The sequence below is a fragment of the Cinclus cinclus genome, chromosome 8 (genome assembly GCF_963662255.1).
Source record: "Cinclus cinclus chromosome 8, bCinCin1.1, whole genome shotgun sequence".
Lineage (NCBI taxonomy): Eukaryota > Metazoa > Chordata > Aves > Passeriformes > Cinclidae > Cinclus > Cinclus cinclus.
In genome coordinates this window covers 29804176-29819589 of record NC_085053.1, presented here as the reverse complement: position 1 = coordinate 29819589, position 15414 = coordinate 29804176, and the positions used below count along the sequence as shown (strand labels likewise).

Genomic DNA, 15414 nt, shown 5'->3' with positions numbered 1-15414 from the left:
AGAACCTTTATCTGCCCCCCAGTCTCTCCCGCAATTTACTGACAACCAAAGCCCTGCAGGGCTTCCAGCGTGGGGTGGGCTGCAAGCACAGAGTCAAACCCAGCAGCACCACGTTACTCTGAGGATGTTTCTACCATCTCCTGCTGCTCTTCCCAAAAGGTCTTAGGTGCGCTTTTTTTTTTTTTTTTTTTTTTTTTTCCTTTTTCCCCTGAGGTTTTACCAGCTGTAGCAGCCCAGAGTCGGTAGATAAAAAGCAAATGAAGGTCACGCCATCACTTGGTGACTAAGCTGAGCCTAAACCCAGCTCTCTGTGCTGCCAACATCAAACCAGAACGAATTCCACATCCTCCTGCATGGGAAAGGGCATAAAGGGTTTAAAATTGCAACTCAGATGTACATTTAATGCATCCTTTATTTGGTGTTAATTTTATTTATTGTTTCTTTATTCTCGTTTCGGTTGAAATAATTTCCGATCTGACTTTTTGAAGAGGTGAACAAGGCCCACAGGGGAGTCCCTGGCGGATCTCTGGTGGTGGTGGGAATTCCTTGTGCTCCCCCTGGTAGAAACATCCTGCTCTGACGGGGTGGGGTTCAGAGCAGGAGTGGGTGGCTCTCTGTTCTCCAACCCCCTCGGGAGCTCTGAACTGTCTACACCCAAATTCTTGTTTCTTTTCATTTGTTCCCTCCTTCCCTTTATATAAAAAGACCTTTCTAGTGAGGTTTTGTTGGATGAGACAGCACCGTGGTGCATCTCTGTGGGTCGTGAAAATCATGGAATTAATTCCTGAGCTGATAAACAACAAGTGGGAATGCCTGGCACTGGATCCGACTGCCAACGGTAAAACCAAGGTTAAAAGGGGGGATAGAAAACCCTGATACAAAAAATGAGAGAGTTTGCAATATTTGAGGGAAGGAGGGAAGCCTGAGATGTTAAAATAAGTCAGTGGAGAGTGACTTTGTGAAAGGATTCATCCATCCCTGGAAATGCTCGAGACCAAGTTGGATGGGGCTTGGAGCAGCCTGGGATGGTGTTTGGGATCCTAGAATCCCGGGATGGTTTGGGAGGGACCTTAAATCCCATCCCATCCCACCCCTGCCATGGCAGGCACAACTCCCACTGTCCCAGGCTGCTCCAAGCCCCATCCAGCCTCATCCTGGGCACTTGCAGGGATCCAGGGGCAGCCACAGCTTCTCTGGTCACTCTGTGAAATTATTTCCTTTAGCAGAAATATTTCCTTTATCTCCCAGGGATCAGCGTGGGGGTTGGCACCGATGACTCTCTGATGTCCGTGCTGGGATCTGGGAACGCTCCATCCCTGCCCCACTGCTGGGAGAACAAGAGCTCTGCTCCTCTGGCCACTGCTCTGTTTGCAGGGATCCCTCCCAGGGCTGGAGATTCCCCCAGCAGCTCCCTGAAATGCAGGACCAGCCCAATTTCCTGGCAAGAGGAGCGTTTTCCCCTCGAGGTTTGGCAGCTCAAGTGGCAGAGGCACAAGTCTCAGGATGTGGATTTAAAAAAAAAAAAAGAAAAACCAACCAACCAACCAAACCAAAAAACCCTTCCCTGCCTCACACCTGGGCTGCTGAAAGTTGTGTGGCTGTTCTTGTACAATTTCCTTCCTGGATAGGCAACACTCACCAATTTCAGCCTCTCTGCCGTGCTACACTCACATTTCTGTGTTTGTTTGCTGCTTCTGAAGAGGAATCCTCCCCTCCTTGCCAGGCCACAGCTCCTCTGGAAGCAGTGACAGATTCCTGGGGGTGTGGAAGGAACAAGCACAGCACACACCAGGGTGGTTTGGAATTATTGAGGACAAACAGCAAAATTAATCCATTTGTGCAATAGCTGATGGAGGAATGCTCACAGTGCCTAGGAAAAACTGAAAAAAAAAAAATAATTCCGGAATGTTTTTTAAGTCCCAGAAGACCTGGGAATGGTTTCAGGGCTGCTGCAGGAAGGACACTGCTGTGCTTCACCTTCTGGTTGTCCAAAGATCCAAATTCATGCCTGATACATCCCATTTTTCTGTGCCACACTGCCCTTCCCACAGCGAGGCTGGGATGGTAAATCCCTCACCCAAAGAGAAGGATTTGGCCAGTGACCAGTTCAGAGGGATTTTAAATCAGCCTGGCAGGTGGTGGAGGTTTGTTCCTGCACCTGAGTGGGATTTTAATGGGAATGGGAGGAAAATGAAATACAGAAGAGATTCCTTGCTCTTGGCACCAGTGTGACACCTAAAATCCTCCTTGGAGCGCCGTCTGCTCATCACGAGCAATCCCAAAATATTTTCCACATCTCTGCCAGGATGCCTGAGGGACTTTTTTATCCATTTTAACTGCAATTAGCTCCAGGAATGAAGTGCTCCAAACTTTTGGGAATGAAGTGCTCCAAATTTTTGGGAATGAAATGCTCCAAACTTTTGGGAATGAAATGCTCCAAATTTTTGGGAATGAAGTGCTCCAAATTTTTGGGAATGAAGTGCTCCAAACCTTTAACAAGAGGATGATGTTGAGCAGTAATTGAAGATATTGCACCCTGCAGGAACCTCTTGCCCGGCATTCCAGGAATCCAAGCGTTATGGGGTCCTTTTAATGGGATTTTTTTGCTTCTGCCAGTGTGAGGGAAGGTTAAAATTTGGGATTTGCTGGCCCAAGCTTCCCAGTCAGCCATAAGAACCCGCAGTGGGGTTTGCACAGAGCAAAATCCCAACCCGGAGTTTCGCTCTGGTCCTTCCATCGGCAATCCCAGTGCCTTGGGCACTGCTCCAGGGTTTTACCCCCAGTTCCAGCTCCCGTCAGAACAACCCTCCCATTCTGTATTTGTATCCACAGCCTCCCTGCTCACGCCTCTCAGGCAGGACAGCAGCTCCTCGGGGACCAGCATCTGCTCGGGGACATCGCTGGGCTCCCAGGGCTTCTCCGGAAAGGATCCAGGTCCTGGCTGCACTGGGAATGCCTGGCTGCTGTTCAGGACCAGGTGGATTTTCTCCAGAAGACACACCTGGGGTGTCCCTCCCTGCTGCTCCCACAGCTGGGGGACAGGGCTGGTGTAGTCCTGGGAGAAGATTCCCATCTCTGGTTCTGGGATTTCTTCGGGCGGTTGTGCCTGGGGAATTCCAGCGGCGACGTAACCCGGAGCGTTCCCGTGGGAGAGCTGGGGTTTGTAGGAACCGAGCTGCTCCAGGGCCAGGCTGCTGGGATCCACCACAATCCTGGGGAGCTCCTTGTGCTCGGGAATCTCTGCCCTGGCCTTGGTGTCCAGGCTCTCGTGCTGCTCCTGTGCCGGCACCTGCTCGATTTCCGTGACTGCGGGATCGCCGGGGGCCAGGAATGGCTCCTGGAGACTGGGGAAATCAGCCTTGTCCTGGGGAAAAATGATGGGAAATCTTCTTAAGTGGAGAGCTGCTGTTAGGGTTTGGAGTGACCTGGCCCAGGGGATGGGATGGGATGGGATGGGATGGGATGGGATGGGATGGGATGGGATGGGATGGGATGGGATGGGATGGGATGGGATGGGATGGGATGGGATAAAGGGATGGGATAAAGGGATGGGATAAAGGGATGGGATAAAGGGATGGGATAAAGGGATGGGATAAAGGGATGGGATAAAGGGATGGGATAAAGGGATGGGATGAGCTTTAAGGTCACTCCCAGCCCGGAGCAGCTGTGGGTATGGAATACAGAATATGTGGAATTAAGGTTTAAAGACCTCAGCTAATGCAGGCTCCCACACACCTTGAAAATGCCTGGGAAATGATTCCTGAGCAGTTCCCAGAACTTAAACCTCTTCCCATCCCTGTTCCCACAGCTCTGCAGTGAGCTGCCTTCTTCCAGATCACAAGGAATATTTCCAGAGGAAACGGCCTCAAGATGTGCCAGGGGAGGTTAAGGTTGGATTTTAGGGAAAATTTCTCTGTGGAAAGGGCTGTGCCCATCCCTGCAGGGATTTAAAATCCCTGTGGATGTGGCACTTGGGGACATGGGGCAGTGGTGGCCGTGGCAGTGCTGGGGGATGGTGGGACTGGATGATCTCAGAGGGAATTTCCAACCTGAATAATTCCTTGATCCTGTGAAGCCAAGCTTTAATCTGAGGGGAAGCAAAGGCAGGAGATAACTCAGCCCTCACCTGGAGTGACCTCACCACGCTGCTGTTCTCCACGTGGGGAAAGTCTTCAAACAGCCACTTGGGCAAGAGGGACACGAGGGTGACCTTCACCCTTCACCAAAAGGGAAAAAAAAACAAAGCCCAAGTGTTAACCCAATTTGTTATTCAGATATTCCTCGTGCAGGATGGAACTGTCTGGGTGGGAAGGACACAAGAAGAACACCCAGCCTTTGAGCAGGGCTTGGAAACTCTGGGTTCCCATTCTTTAATTCCAACAATTTCGTGTTTATTTGATTTGTTGTTGTTGTTTTTGTTGGTCTCTGCCTAACTGTAGAGCACCAAAAAGTCCTTTCATACAACAAGCTGATAAATGTGTGACATTGCCCTCAGGCTGAGGTGAAAAGGACTCTTTAGTTGGTTTTAAAACATCCCAGAAGAAATTTTATATTTCTTCTAAATAAAATAAAAAGAAAAAATAATTGGAAATGAGGAAATAAATATATGGAGGAGAAAAGAATACCTTTTTCTGACTGATTTTTTAAACATCACAATTGCAGAAAGAAGTGATAATCCCACCACGCTGAGGCTCAGTCCCAGGAAGACTCCGACATCATCATCTGCAAGAGGATGGAGAGGGGCTCGGTGATGCAGTCACTCACCATTTCCTACCCCAGCTGCCAGAAATGCTGACGTGAATTCCTCAGCCCGTGCTGGTTTAGCTTTTGGTTTGGGTGCTGTGGCAGATCGTGACCTTTACCAGAGGATGTGCAAAGCAGAGATCCCCAAAGCCAGAGCAGTGCCTGGGGAAAGCTGAAACGAGTCCCTGCTTCAGAGTGCAAGGTGGATCCATCCTCTTGCCGTGGTTAATTTTGTATTTTCCCGGTTTTGGCACCTCCCACTTGTGCTGGACGTTGCATTTTAACCTCGTTAGAAAGCAAAACTCGGAGCTTGAAATCTGTGGGTGCTGCTCATCCATGAGAGCACCACGGCCTCCCCTGCACCTGGGTTCTGTCCCGACAGAGGGAAAATGTTCTTTTGTTGGCTCTGACCTCCCCAAAATGTCCGGGAGCTCTCAGTTCCCACTTCCAGGCACTGCTGGGGTTACAGCTCCCATTTGTGGCCAGGAGAAAGCCTGGCTTAGCAAGGCAGAGCTGCCCTCCTTACCCTGGGACATCTCGCCGTGGACGCTGCCCAGGAGCGGCTCCTCAGGAGAGGCTGCAACACAGAGGGGACAAAACGTCTGTGATTCATTTAGAGCACTGGCTGACACAAAACTTGCCCCGGTTTTACCTTTTTTGAAAAAGAAATAATGGCATAATCAGAAAAATTAAGCTCCCTGAGGTAATTAATAGCTCCGGCTCGGGCTGGGCTCTCCACAATGTCCCATTTCCCAAGGGATTCAATTAAATGAGATGTTGATCAACACCTGCCCCCCTCTACAAAACATCTGCCCTGCACATCCCTCCCCTCAGCACCCAAAACAAGGGTTTAGTTCCCCTGGGGAGCTCCATCATTTTCCATGAGTGCTCCCAGGTTTTCCAGAGAAGCTGTGGAACCCTGGCAGTGGCCAAGGCCAGCTGGGACCTCGGGAGCAGCCTGGGACAGTGGGAGGTGTCCCTGCCATGGCTGGGGTGGCCCTGGGTGGGCTTTGAGTCCCTCCCAACCCAAACTATTCTGGGATTCTGGGATTTTCTAAAGTGCCTGAACCCCATGGGAATGAATTTCCTGATCATTTCCATGCAGGGAGGGAAGATCTGAAGATGCTGCCATGGCAAGAAATTTTTTTGTGTTGAAACATCCAGCTTCGATCCTGGCCAAGTCCAGCAATTCTCTCGGGATCTCTTGTCCTGGACTAAATTTCTGGTGGCACAGAGAAGGGCCCTGCCCCAGGACAACACCTGGCAGCCAGGGCTAACAACAGCCAGGAATGTCTGCTTGTGTTTCCTGGGAATAGCTGGATTTATTCCGTGAGGGAAGACAGGCAGCAATCCAAATACGTGGGTGACTACAGGTGTTTTTATAGGGTTTGGGTGGATCAAAAGTGACTCGATAGGGTACAGGATTGAAACACTACCCAAGTAGAGAAGAGTTCTGTGTGTAAAATAACCAATTACAATCAATTCTAACCAAGTGACTTCTAGGAAGCTGAGCAGGGTCTAACATTTTTCTAGCATTAGTCATTCTAATTAAGTAGATTTTCTTATCTCGAAGAGAATACCACGGGGGTCTCACAGGGGTGTCTGCAGAGGAATCCTTCTCCTGCACAGAGAAGCCCCTGGGATCTGCAGGGGACCCATCTCGGAGGGCAGAGCTGAGGACTCACCCAGGTGTCACCTCAGGTGTTCCCTGCAGGTGCCTCTGGCTCTGACAGCCCTGCCCAACCTCACCTGGCCCCTCCACTTTATTTAAGCCCAGTCCTGACCCTCAGCCCCCATTTAGGCTGAGCTCAGGGGGTCAGCTGAGCTGACCTGCCCAGCTCTCGAGGGTACCCAGAGCCACCCCAGTGATGGAGAGGATGATGTTCCTTTGCAGGCTGCCTCATCCCTCCCTAAAACCATTTCCAGCCTTGAAGGTGCCCCTTCGGAGCCATCCTGTGGCTCCCACTCCAGGTGAGGAAGGTCAGGCTCTGCCTGCCCAGCTGCTCTCTGGAAAAGCTCTTTGCAGTATTTTGGTTTATCTGTAACATTTTCTTGTGAATTCTGCATTTGCAACCTCGCTTTTCTGCCACAGAGAGGGACAACGACTCCACTGGTGCATCAGGTGGAGGAGAATTTGGTGCTTGGGTGTTTTTGGTCAGTGCAGGGGGGCAAAGACCAGCTGGAGATGGGGTTTATATATACATATATAAACATATATATGTTTTGTTATAGAAATACCTTGGTTAAACTCTCTGTTTTCCTATCCTGCTCGACGGGGAAGCTTTATCCCGTTCCTAAACCTAAGGAATACCCCAAAGCTGAGGCTGTAGGGAGGAGCAGCAGCTTTTCCCCCCGGGCAGGCTCACCTGGGCTGGAGCTGGGATCGCTGATTCCATCGGGATACACCGCGAACAGCGACACGCGGGGGGGAGCTCCTGCCGCTGCCTCTGCTGGGAAAAGCGAGATTTGCCTTCAAAATGTGGATTTTTTTATCTGTTCTGAAGGCTCCAGGCTCGGTCAGGGACTTGTCACTCAGTGGTGAAAGCAGCTGGGTTGGCCTTTGTGGGTCTGGTGTTGCTCCTGGCTTGCCAGCTCGTTTTTATTTCATTTTCTTTCCCTCCCCATCCCTCCTTTCCCTGTGATCTTCACCCAGTGACCAAATCCCACTGGCCACCCTCAAATCTCTAACTGCTTCTTCCCTAAGGGCTCTTCACAGCCCCACTCCGCAAAAACGAGGGGCAGGGGCTCAAATTCACATGAAGATGGATTCCTAGCCCAATCTGGATTCCTAGTCTAATTTGGATTTATAACATCCTGATGAGCTGTGCCTATCAGAAAAGGGATCCTGGGATGCCTTACCTTGGATGTAGGTGTGTGTTTCCTGCTGTGGGACTTTTTCCCAGAAGAACTGCTCCCCCTGGCCGTGCTGGGAGCTGGAAACCCACTCCAGTATGAACCAGAGTGGGGGGCTCTGGCTGTGCTGGGGGGGCTGCCACTGAACCAGGACCCTGCTCTGGTTCTCAGGCTTCACCTCCACGGCCTGTGGTGCTGGGAATTCTGTGGAGAAAAAGGATAAGGGGTTGTCACCCCAAATTCATCCTTGGAGACTGGCAAGGGGCAGCCAAGCCAAGGAGAAATGTGAATTTCCTGGAAGTGTTTGAAAACTGAATGGTGATCAGGAAATTATAGAATATGCTGGGTTTATTATAGATAAACACTATATACATATATATATATATATGCATTTTAATCTATCTTTGTTTTGATCTGTATTTCATAGGATTATTTAGATTGGAAAAGACCTTAAAAATCAAAGCCACCAGTGTCCCCATGTGCCACGTCCATGTGGCTTTTGAATCCCTCCAGGGATGGGGACTCCACCTCTGCCCTGGGCAGCTGTGCCAGGGCTGGAAAAGTTTTCCATTAGGAAATTTTCATTATAGTCACCCTGAGCCTCCCCTGGCCATTCCCTCTGCTCCTGTCCCTGTTCCCTGGAGCAGATCCCAAATCCCCCCGGCTGTCCCCTCCTGTCAGGGAGAGCCAGGCAGAGCCACAAGGTCCCCCCTGAGCCTCCTTTTCTCCAACTGAGCCCCTTCCCAGCTCCCTCAGGGATTCTCCAGCCCTTTCCCAGCTCCCTCAGGGATTCTCCAGCCCTTCCCAGCTCCATTCTCTGTTCTGGACAGGCTCCAGCCCCTCCATGGAGTGGTGACCCCAGAGCTGTCCCCAGCACAGGGGACAGGAGCAGTGCCCACGCTGTGGCTGGCACAGCCCATGTGCCCTTGGCCCTTCTGGCCAGCTGTGCTCATCCCCAGACAGATGCAGAGCTCTGTGCTTGCCAATCCTAAAAAAAAGCCCCAAATCATTTCTGTCACATCCCTGAAATGCTTCACCTGTCACTTCTTACCAGAAATGTGAACAATTCTGATAAACGTCAGAACTTAGAGATGTTTTTCCACCTTATTTCTCTTCAGTTTCTTTTTAGTCATGTATTTGTCCTCAGCTTGAAGGGGACTTTCCCCTCTCATTGCTCATTCAGAGACATTTTTCAGAGCTAGGAAAGCGTGGTTGTGGGGAAAACCACAGCCCCGGGCCCAGGGAGCATAAGGTGGTCCTAAAAGGATTTAGAAAGGATTTTTTTTTCCCCCTTATTTTTCAGTTTGCTCACAGTGGGGGCAGGCAGAGGCTGAAGGAGCTGTTCTGGGGGGCAGAGCAGAGGAGCAGCCGTGCACCCTTTGCTTTGCCAGCCAGCACGGGCAAGGCAAACCCATTTTTGCTGCAGCCTTAGGAGGTGAAGGGCTGAGATTCCAGAGCCTGAAAGGGCTGCAGGAGACCTGGAGAGGGGCTGGGGACAAGGGATGGAAGGACAGGACACAGGAAGTGGATTCCACTGCCAGAGGGCAGGGATGGGTGGGATACTGAGAGGGAATTGTTCCCTGGGACGGTGGGGAGGGACTGGGATGGAATTCCCGGAGGAGCTGCGGCTGTCCCTGGATCCCTGGCAGTGCCCAGGGCCAGGCTGGATGGGGTTTGGAGTAACCTGGGATAGCGGGAGGTGTCCCTGCCCGTGGAACAATGACATGGGATGAGCTTCAAGGTCTCTGTCAGCCCAAACCGCTCCAGAATTCCATGATTCCATACCCAGCACCTCCAGGGGACTTGTCTGGAGGACTTTGTGCTCCCTCGGTGGAGCGGGCAGAGCTCTGCCTTTCCCTTGCACAATCCAGCATTTCCCCGGCGATCCGGGTGAAATCCATTCCCTGCACTCGGCTCGTGTGCCATCCTACCTTCCCGAGCTGCTGCCCGGGTCAGGGGGATGCTGGCAGGGCTGGAGCTCCCTCTGGAATTGCGGGCGGTGACGAGGAGGCTGCGGGCTCCCGGCGGCACCAGGACCGCGCACTCCGTGCCGGGGGTGAGGCACAGCAGCTCCGATCCCTCGGGGCTCTCGGCGGCCACGGCGTAGCCCAGGATCCTCCCGCGGGCATCCCGGGCTGGCAGCGGCTGCGAGGGGCGAGATGGGCAGAGATCTGCGGGGTGCGACACCGAGACACCCAGCCGGGACAGCCGTCCCCTGGGCCGGGTGACACGTTTTTAAAGGATGGAGAGATTTGGCTCTAAGCTGGGGCTGGAGTTTTCCTCCCATGCCCGCGGCCAAAGGGTTCCTCAGGGAGGGCGGCACCTCCGGCTGCTCGGGGAGGAGCAGCAGAGCCAAAAATCCACAGAGCAGAGCCCCAGAATCACCTTACCTTGATCAAGACCGTCACCTCGTGGCTGCCGTCGGGCAGGACCGGACCCAGGCGCCGCCACACAACGGGAGGGGCGGCGGGGGCTGCGGAGGGAGGGGACACCGTGTGACACCGCGGAGACACCGGGGGACATCCCAGGGACACCGTGTGACACCGCGGAGACACCGGGGGACATCCCAGGGACATGGTGAGACACCGCGGGGACACCGGGGGACACCCCAGGGACATGGTGAGACACCGCGGGGACACCGGGGGACACCGCAGGGACACCGGGGGATACCCCAGGGACATGGTGAGACACCCGGTGTCCCCCCACACCCGCAGCCCTCCGGGGAGCCCCTCCCGACCGGGGGTTCTGCGGCTGGAAGTGGAAAGAGCCGGGATGGAAAGCACCGGAGGGCGCTGCTTTTTAAAATTTTTTTTTGTTTTGTTTTGGTTTTGGGTTTTTTTGGGTGGGGAGGGAGCACCCCCGGTGCCACCGGGATGGGAGCGCGGCGCTGCCCGGGCATCCCGGGATGGCCGAGCTGGCCGTGCCCAGGCTCATCCCGAGGTAACAGCTGGCATGGATGGAGGGGAGCTGGCTCAGGGTGACAGGGATTTGTCGCGACACCTCGGCTGATATTTTTTTTTTTTTTCCCACCCAGGGGAGCAAGCGAACCACTAAAGATCATGGAATCTGTTCGGCTGGGAAAAAACGCTCTGAGAACATCGAGCCCGACCGCCCTCAGCTCTGCCAAGGCCACCACCGCCCCATGTCCCCAAGTGCCACATCCACGGGGCTTTGGAGCCCCCGCAGGGTGGGGACCCCGGGGCTGACAAATGTCACCGCGGCTGAGCCCACCTGCCTCGGGGGTGCTGTAGAGGAAGGGGGGGCTCCAGGCGCTCCAGGGGCTGCGGGCGGTGCTGAGCCGGCACCGGACCTGGAACACGAACTCGGCGCCGCTCTGCAGCTCGTGGTGACAGCGGGGACCCTCCCGTGCCGCTGTGTCACACGGCTCCACCTGCAAGGGCAGCGGGGAGCTGGGGGAGCGGGACCCAGCGGGTCCCCACTGCCACCGCCACCCCTGGCACGGGGCAGGGCACTGCCACCCTCTCTGCACGGGCAGGACCCGCACTGTCCCCTCCAGTGCCGCTCTGCGGGACACAGCCGGGAATTCTGCCACCGCGGGGATTTTGGGGCTCCTGTGGCAGCTGGGAGCAGGACTCAGCCCTGCCAGCGCTCGGGGATGTTTCCAAAGGGCTCAGGTGGAGCTGGTGTGGTTTTGTCTGGGGTGTGTGCCCTGAGCATCTCAGAGGATTTGGTGCCTTGTCCTTGCAGAGCAGAACGTTTGGAAATATTTGGAGTTAGGTTTTTTTGCTTAAAAAGCTGAGATAAGCCTGCCCGCGAGGCCATCTGCTGTCTCAGGTGGCATCAGCTCTCCTGTCCCCCCAAAGCGGGGTCTGCCAGGGATGCCCACTCCCCACCAGCACCAAAGGGGTGAGTTTTGGATGACCCCAAATATTCCCACTGCCCATGGGGAGGCTCCAGCAGGAACGGGACCTGTGTCTCTTTAACGGGGACATGTGGGGGTAGGTTTGGGGGGTCCCGGGGGTCTCACATGCCATGTTGGGGTGCCCGTGGCTCTGTGCCTCTCCTGGCACTGCACGTTCTGCAGCCGTGTCCGGCTCCTCCAGCGTGTGGTGGTGCAGGGAGGGGACATCTCCGAGGTCTCGGCGCCGATGACCACAGGCAGAGTGGGGACCACTGAGGGGACAGATGGGGAGGGGTCGGGTGGGGCTGTCCTGGGGCTCAGGGCTGTCCCTAAAGTGACACTGCGGGGCAGGGCAGTGGGGGAGGGGGGCACGCACAGCCCCAGTACGGTGTGCTGGTCATGAGTGGGCAGAGGGATGGATGATGGATGGATGGATGATGGATGGATGATGGATGGATGAGGGAGGGAGGGATGGATGGATGATGGATAGATGGATGGACGGATGGACGGAGGGATGGATGGATGGACAGACAGATGGACATACCGAGCTCCTGCAGGCTGAGGAGCCGAGGGGCCGAGCGGGCAGTGCCCAGCACGTTGCTGGCCTGCACCCACACCGAGTAGTGGCTCTCATTGTGAAGCTCTCGCAGCAGCACAGGTGAGTCTGCAGGGAAGATCTTTTCTTCCTCATCCCCCTCATCCTCCTCATCCGGTGCCACCACTCTGGAAGCAGAAGGCAGCCCTGTCCCAGCATGTGCCCATCCCAGCACCACACACCTGAGGGGTCACAGCTCCTGACCAGGGCGTGCCTACCCCCAAACCCAGAGCTTGTCACCCCGAAAGCAAACTGGGAAGCCATTCCCTTCCCTGACACTGCTGCTGGGAATTTGTGTTTTCCCAATGGGAAAGGAGCTCTTTCCCTCCTTTCTGGCTGATCCCAAGCAAAATTTCAGCGGGAGCTTTGTCCCTTCTCCTCACAAAGCCTCCATATGATGGGATTTGATGTCTTTAAAATGGAGTCAGGGTGACTGAAAGCCTGCCAGGCTGGTGCCACGGGGACTTCAATGGCCGAGAATATCCTGAGACAGCAGGAGGTTCTGGGTGCGTGCCAGGTGTGCCATGGGGATTTGGGTGGCAGGGAACGTCCCAGGGTGGCACTATGGCACACCATGGAGCAGCCAGCACCTCTGCTTCAGCTTCAAGATGGATTTTTGCTTTTGGTTTTTGGGCAGCGTTAGGTTAACCTTCTCTTTGTCCTGGAGAGAGAAGCTGCTGCTTCCCTGTGGCAGAGCACGCTGAACGTGACAGCCAGAGCTGCATCCTGCAGAGCCCACCCTGCGGGGGAACGCGTGGTTCTGGGGCAGGAGGTGACAAAAATGTGAGCTGGAGGAAATGGAACTGGGGCAGGGCAGCCCCGCTGTCACCCGGAGCTGTCACCCGGGGCTGTCACCCCCGCCCCCGGGACACCCCTGCTCACCTGCGCAGGTGGAGGCTGTGCCGGGTGGGCAGCTGGCTGTCCCGTCCCGCATCCCAGGCGCACTCCAGGCGCTCCGAGCCCTCGGCGATGGCGCAGCTCAGGTTACCGGGGGGGTCCGGAGGGTCTGGGGGTGGCGAGGCCGGGTGAGGGCACGACCAGCCCGGGAGGAGCCGAACCCCAACACCTCGGAGCCTGGCAGGGCTGAGGGGCACGGGGGTACTCACAGCCCGCCCGGAGCTCGGTGCCGCACACCAGGCGGTGCAGCTGGGTGTGGGCACAGCGGGAGAAGCAGGTGACGGTGGCGAAGGGCATCCGAAAATCGCGCAGCTGGAGCTGCAGGGGGCTGCCGGGCAGGGTCTGCTCGGTCCCCTCAGCGCGGCTGTAGTTGAGGAGGATGAGGAGCTGGGGCGAAGGGCAGCCCAGGGTGGACTGGCAGCTGATGGAGATGTTGGAGCCCATCCGAACCACCGGAGCGGGCTCGATCCAGACGCGCCCCTTGCACCGGATGCTCGCAGCGCCTGTGGCAAAGCGGGTGGGCTCCGGGGGTGTCCCACGGGAGCAGGGGGTGCCAGTGGGCTGCACTGGAGCTGCTTTGCTCCCTGGGATCCTGCAGCGAGGGGGTTACACCCCGACCCGGTCACCTTGAACCCCGTGGGATAAAACCAGGGGTCAGGAGTGATGCTCGTGGGAGAAACCGCTCCCCGTGGACACTTGGCGGTGACCAAAGCCAGGTTGGACAGGATTTGGAGCAGCCCGGGACAGTGGGAGGTGTCCCTGCCCAGGGCTGGGGGTGCTCTGAGGTCTCTCTCAGCCCAAACCCGGGACTGGGATGAACCCCCAGCCTGCAGCAGCGCCCCGGCCCCACTGACTCAATCCCAGATCACAAACAGCCAGTTTCACCCCTTCCACCGATTTTAGGTTTTGCTCTAATGTTTAAATGACTGCAGGGAAATAACCTGCGCTCTCGAGAGCTCTGATCCCCAAGATAGGGCGGCGGGGGCGCTGCCCTTCCCTATCAGATGAAGCTCTGCAGCAGCCCCGGCTCTCAGGCGCTATCGGGCTCCATCTGGCCTTCCTGGAAAGGGCAGGGCTGTGCCCCGAGCTCAGCTCGGGGGCTGCAGGAGCCTGGAAATGGCACCGAGAGCTGGAAATGACCCCACTCCAAGGAGAGGAGAGGGAAGGAGAAGGAGCTGCAGGATATGGGACACCCCCCTCCCCCCCCCCCCCCCCCCTTGCAGTGCTCCCCTCAAAACCCACAACTCTGTCATTGTCCCATCGCCACCCTAAATGCCCTGCAGGGGCAGGACGTGGCTCAGGTGTCCCTGCGGTGGCCCTGTCACGGTCACTCACCTGGGCAGAGCCAGCAGAGCAGGACGTGCAGCACCAAAGCCTCGCTGGACCCAGCCATGTCCTGGACTGCGGGCACTGCCCACGCGTGGCATAGTCTGAGGGATAAAAATGATGGAGAAAACCCTCCTGGGAACCAGCTCCAGCACGGGCAGGAGGGCCAGGAGGGGATAAGGTAATGTGGGTTTGTGGCAGGGAAATCTGAGCAGCCACAGATGGGTTTGGGGGGTCAGGGAGTGCTGCCCCTCTGCTCAGAGCCAGCGCGAGGGTTGGTTCCAGGGTTGGGCTCCCACAGGGACAGTAGAGGTGGGGACAGTCTGGAATGAGCCCACCGGAGGTGCCCAAGGGTCAGGAGCACCTGAGAAGTGTGAGAAGGCTGGGGGAGCTGCTCAGCCTGGAGAGGAGGGGACTCAAGGTGGGCAAATCCTTGGGAATGGATGTTTGGGGTGGGGGAGTAAAGGTGAGGCAGCCAAACTCCTCCCGGCGTGGCTCAGGGACAGGGCTGGAGGCAACAGGCTCCCTTTGGAAATCAGGACATTCCAGAAAAAGCTCTTTAAAGGTGGCCAGAGTGAGGCTGCTGCCCTGAGGTCTTGTCCTGCAGTCCCCATCCCTAAGGAGGCTCAGACGTGCTTTTATAGGATAAAAACTCCCTGTTTTTCTTTTATCTTTCCCACAGGTCCTGCCCAGGCTGAGCAATGGCTCTTCCCAGCAGTGAACCCCTGGACACAGCCCCAAAATCCCAGGCCAGGCTTTCCCCCCCGTCCCCAGGGCGTCACCCGTGTGCCTGCACCCCACAGGTGCTTAACATCTTCCCCTGCTCACTTTGCCTTTCTGGAAGAATTCCCACAATCCAAGCCTGGCCTCACCAGCTTTGTGGGACTTGGACCACGGGGCTGGGAGGGTTTTGCAGCAACCAAGGCACAGACTGGTGAGGAACAGGGAAATGCAGCTCCCAGGGGGAATCTGCTCTTTTGCAAGCAAAGTATCCTCCTGGGAGCAGCCAGCAAGGCAACCCCAGCCCTCTGAAATTGGGATGGCTCCAGCATCCCCACAAGCCCCTCTGGGGATGTGGGGTGAGCACAGAGCAGACCCTGAGCCAGCCCTGACACCCCCATTCACCTGAACACCCAGC

At 55.8% G+C, this 15414-nt stretch overlaps 1 protein-coding gene across 1 annotated transcript; it reads right to left on the bottom strand.

Moving 5' to 3' along the window:
- Window positions 1-2773: 2773 nt before the first annotated feature.
- Window positions 2774-14343, bottom strand: IL23R (interleukin 23 receptor). The gene is given in 14 exon segments (XM_062497954.1): window positions 2774-3364; window positions 4127-4217; window positions 4626-4722; window positions 5270-5320; window positions 7110-7193; window positions 7603-7800; window positions 9528-9741; window positions 9987-10069; window positions 10828-10987; window positions 11585-11730; window positions 12003-12159; window positions 12926-13059; window positions 13160-13453; window positions 14286-14343. Coding segments are annotated over 14 exon segments (2358 nt in total).
- Window positions 14344-15414: the final 1071 nt, after the last annotated feature.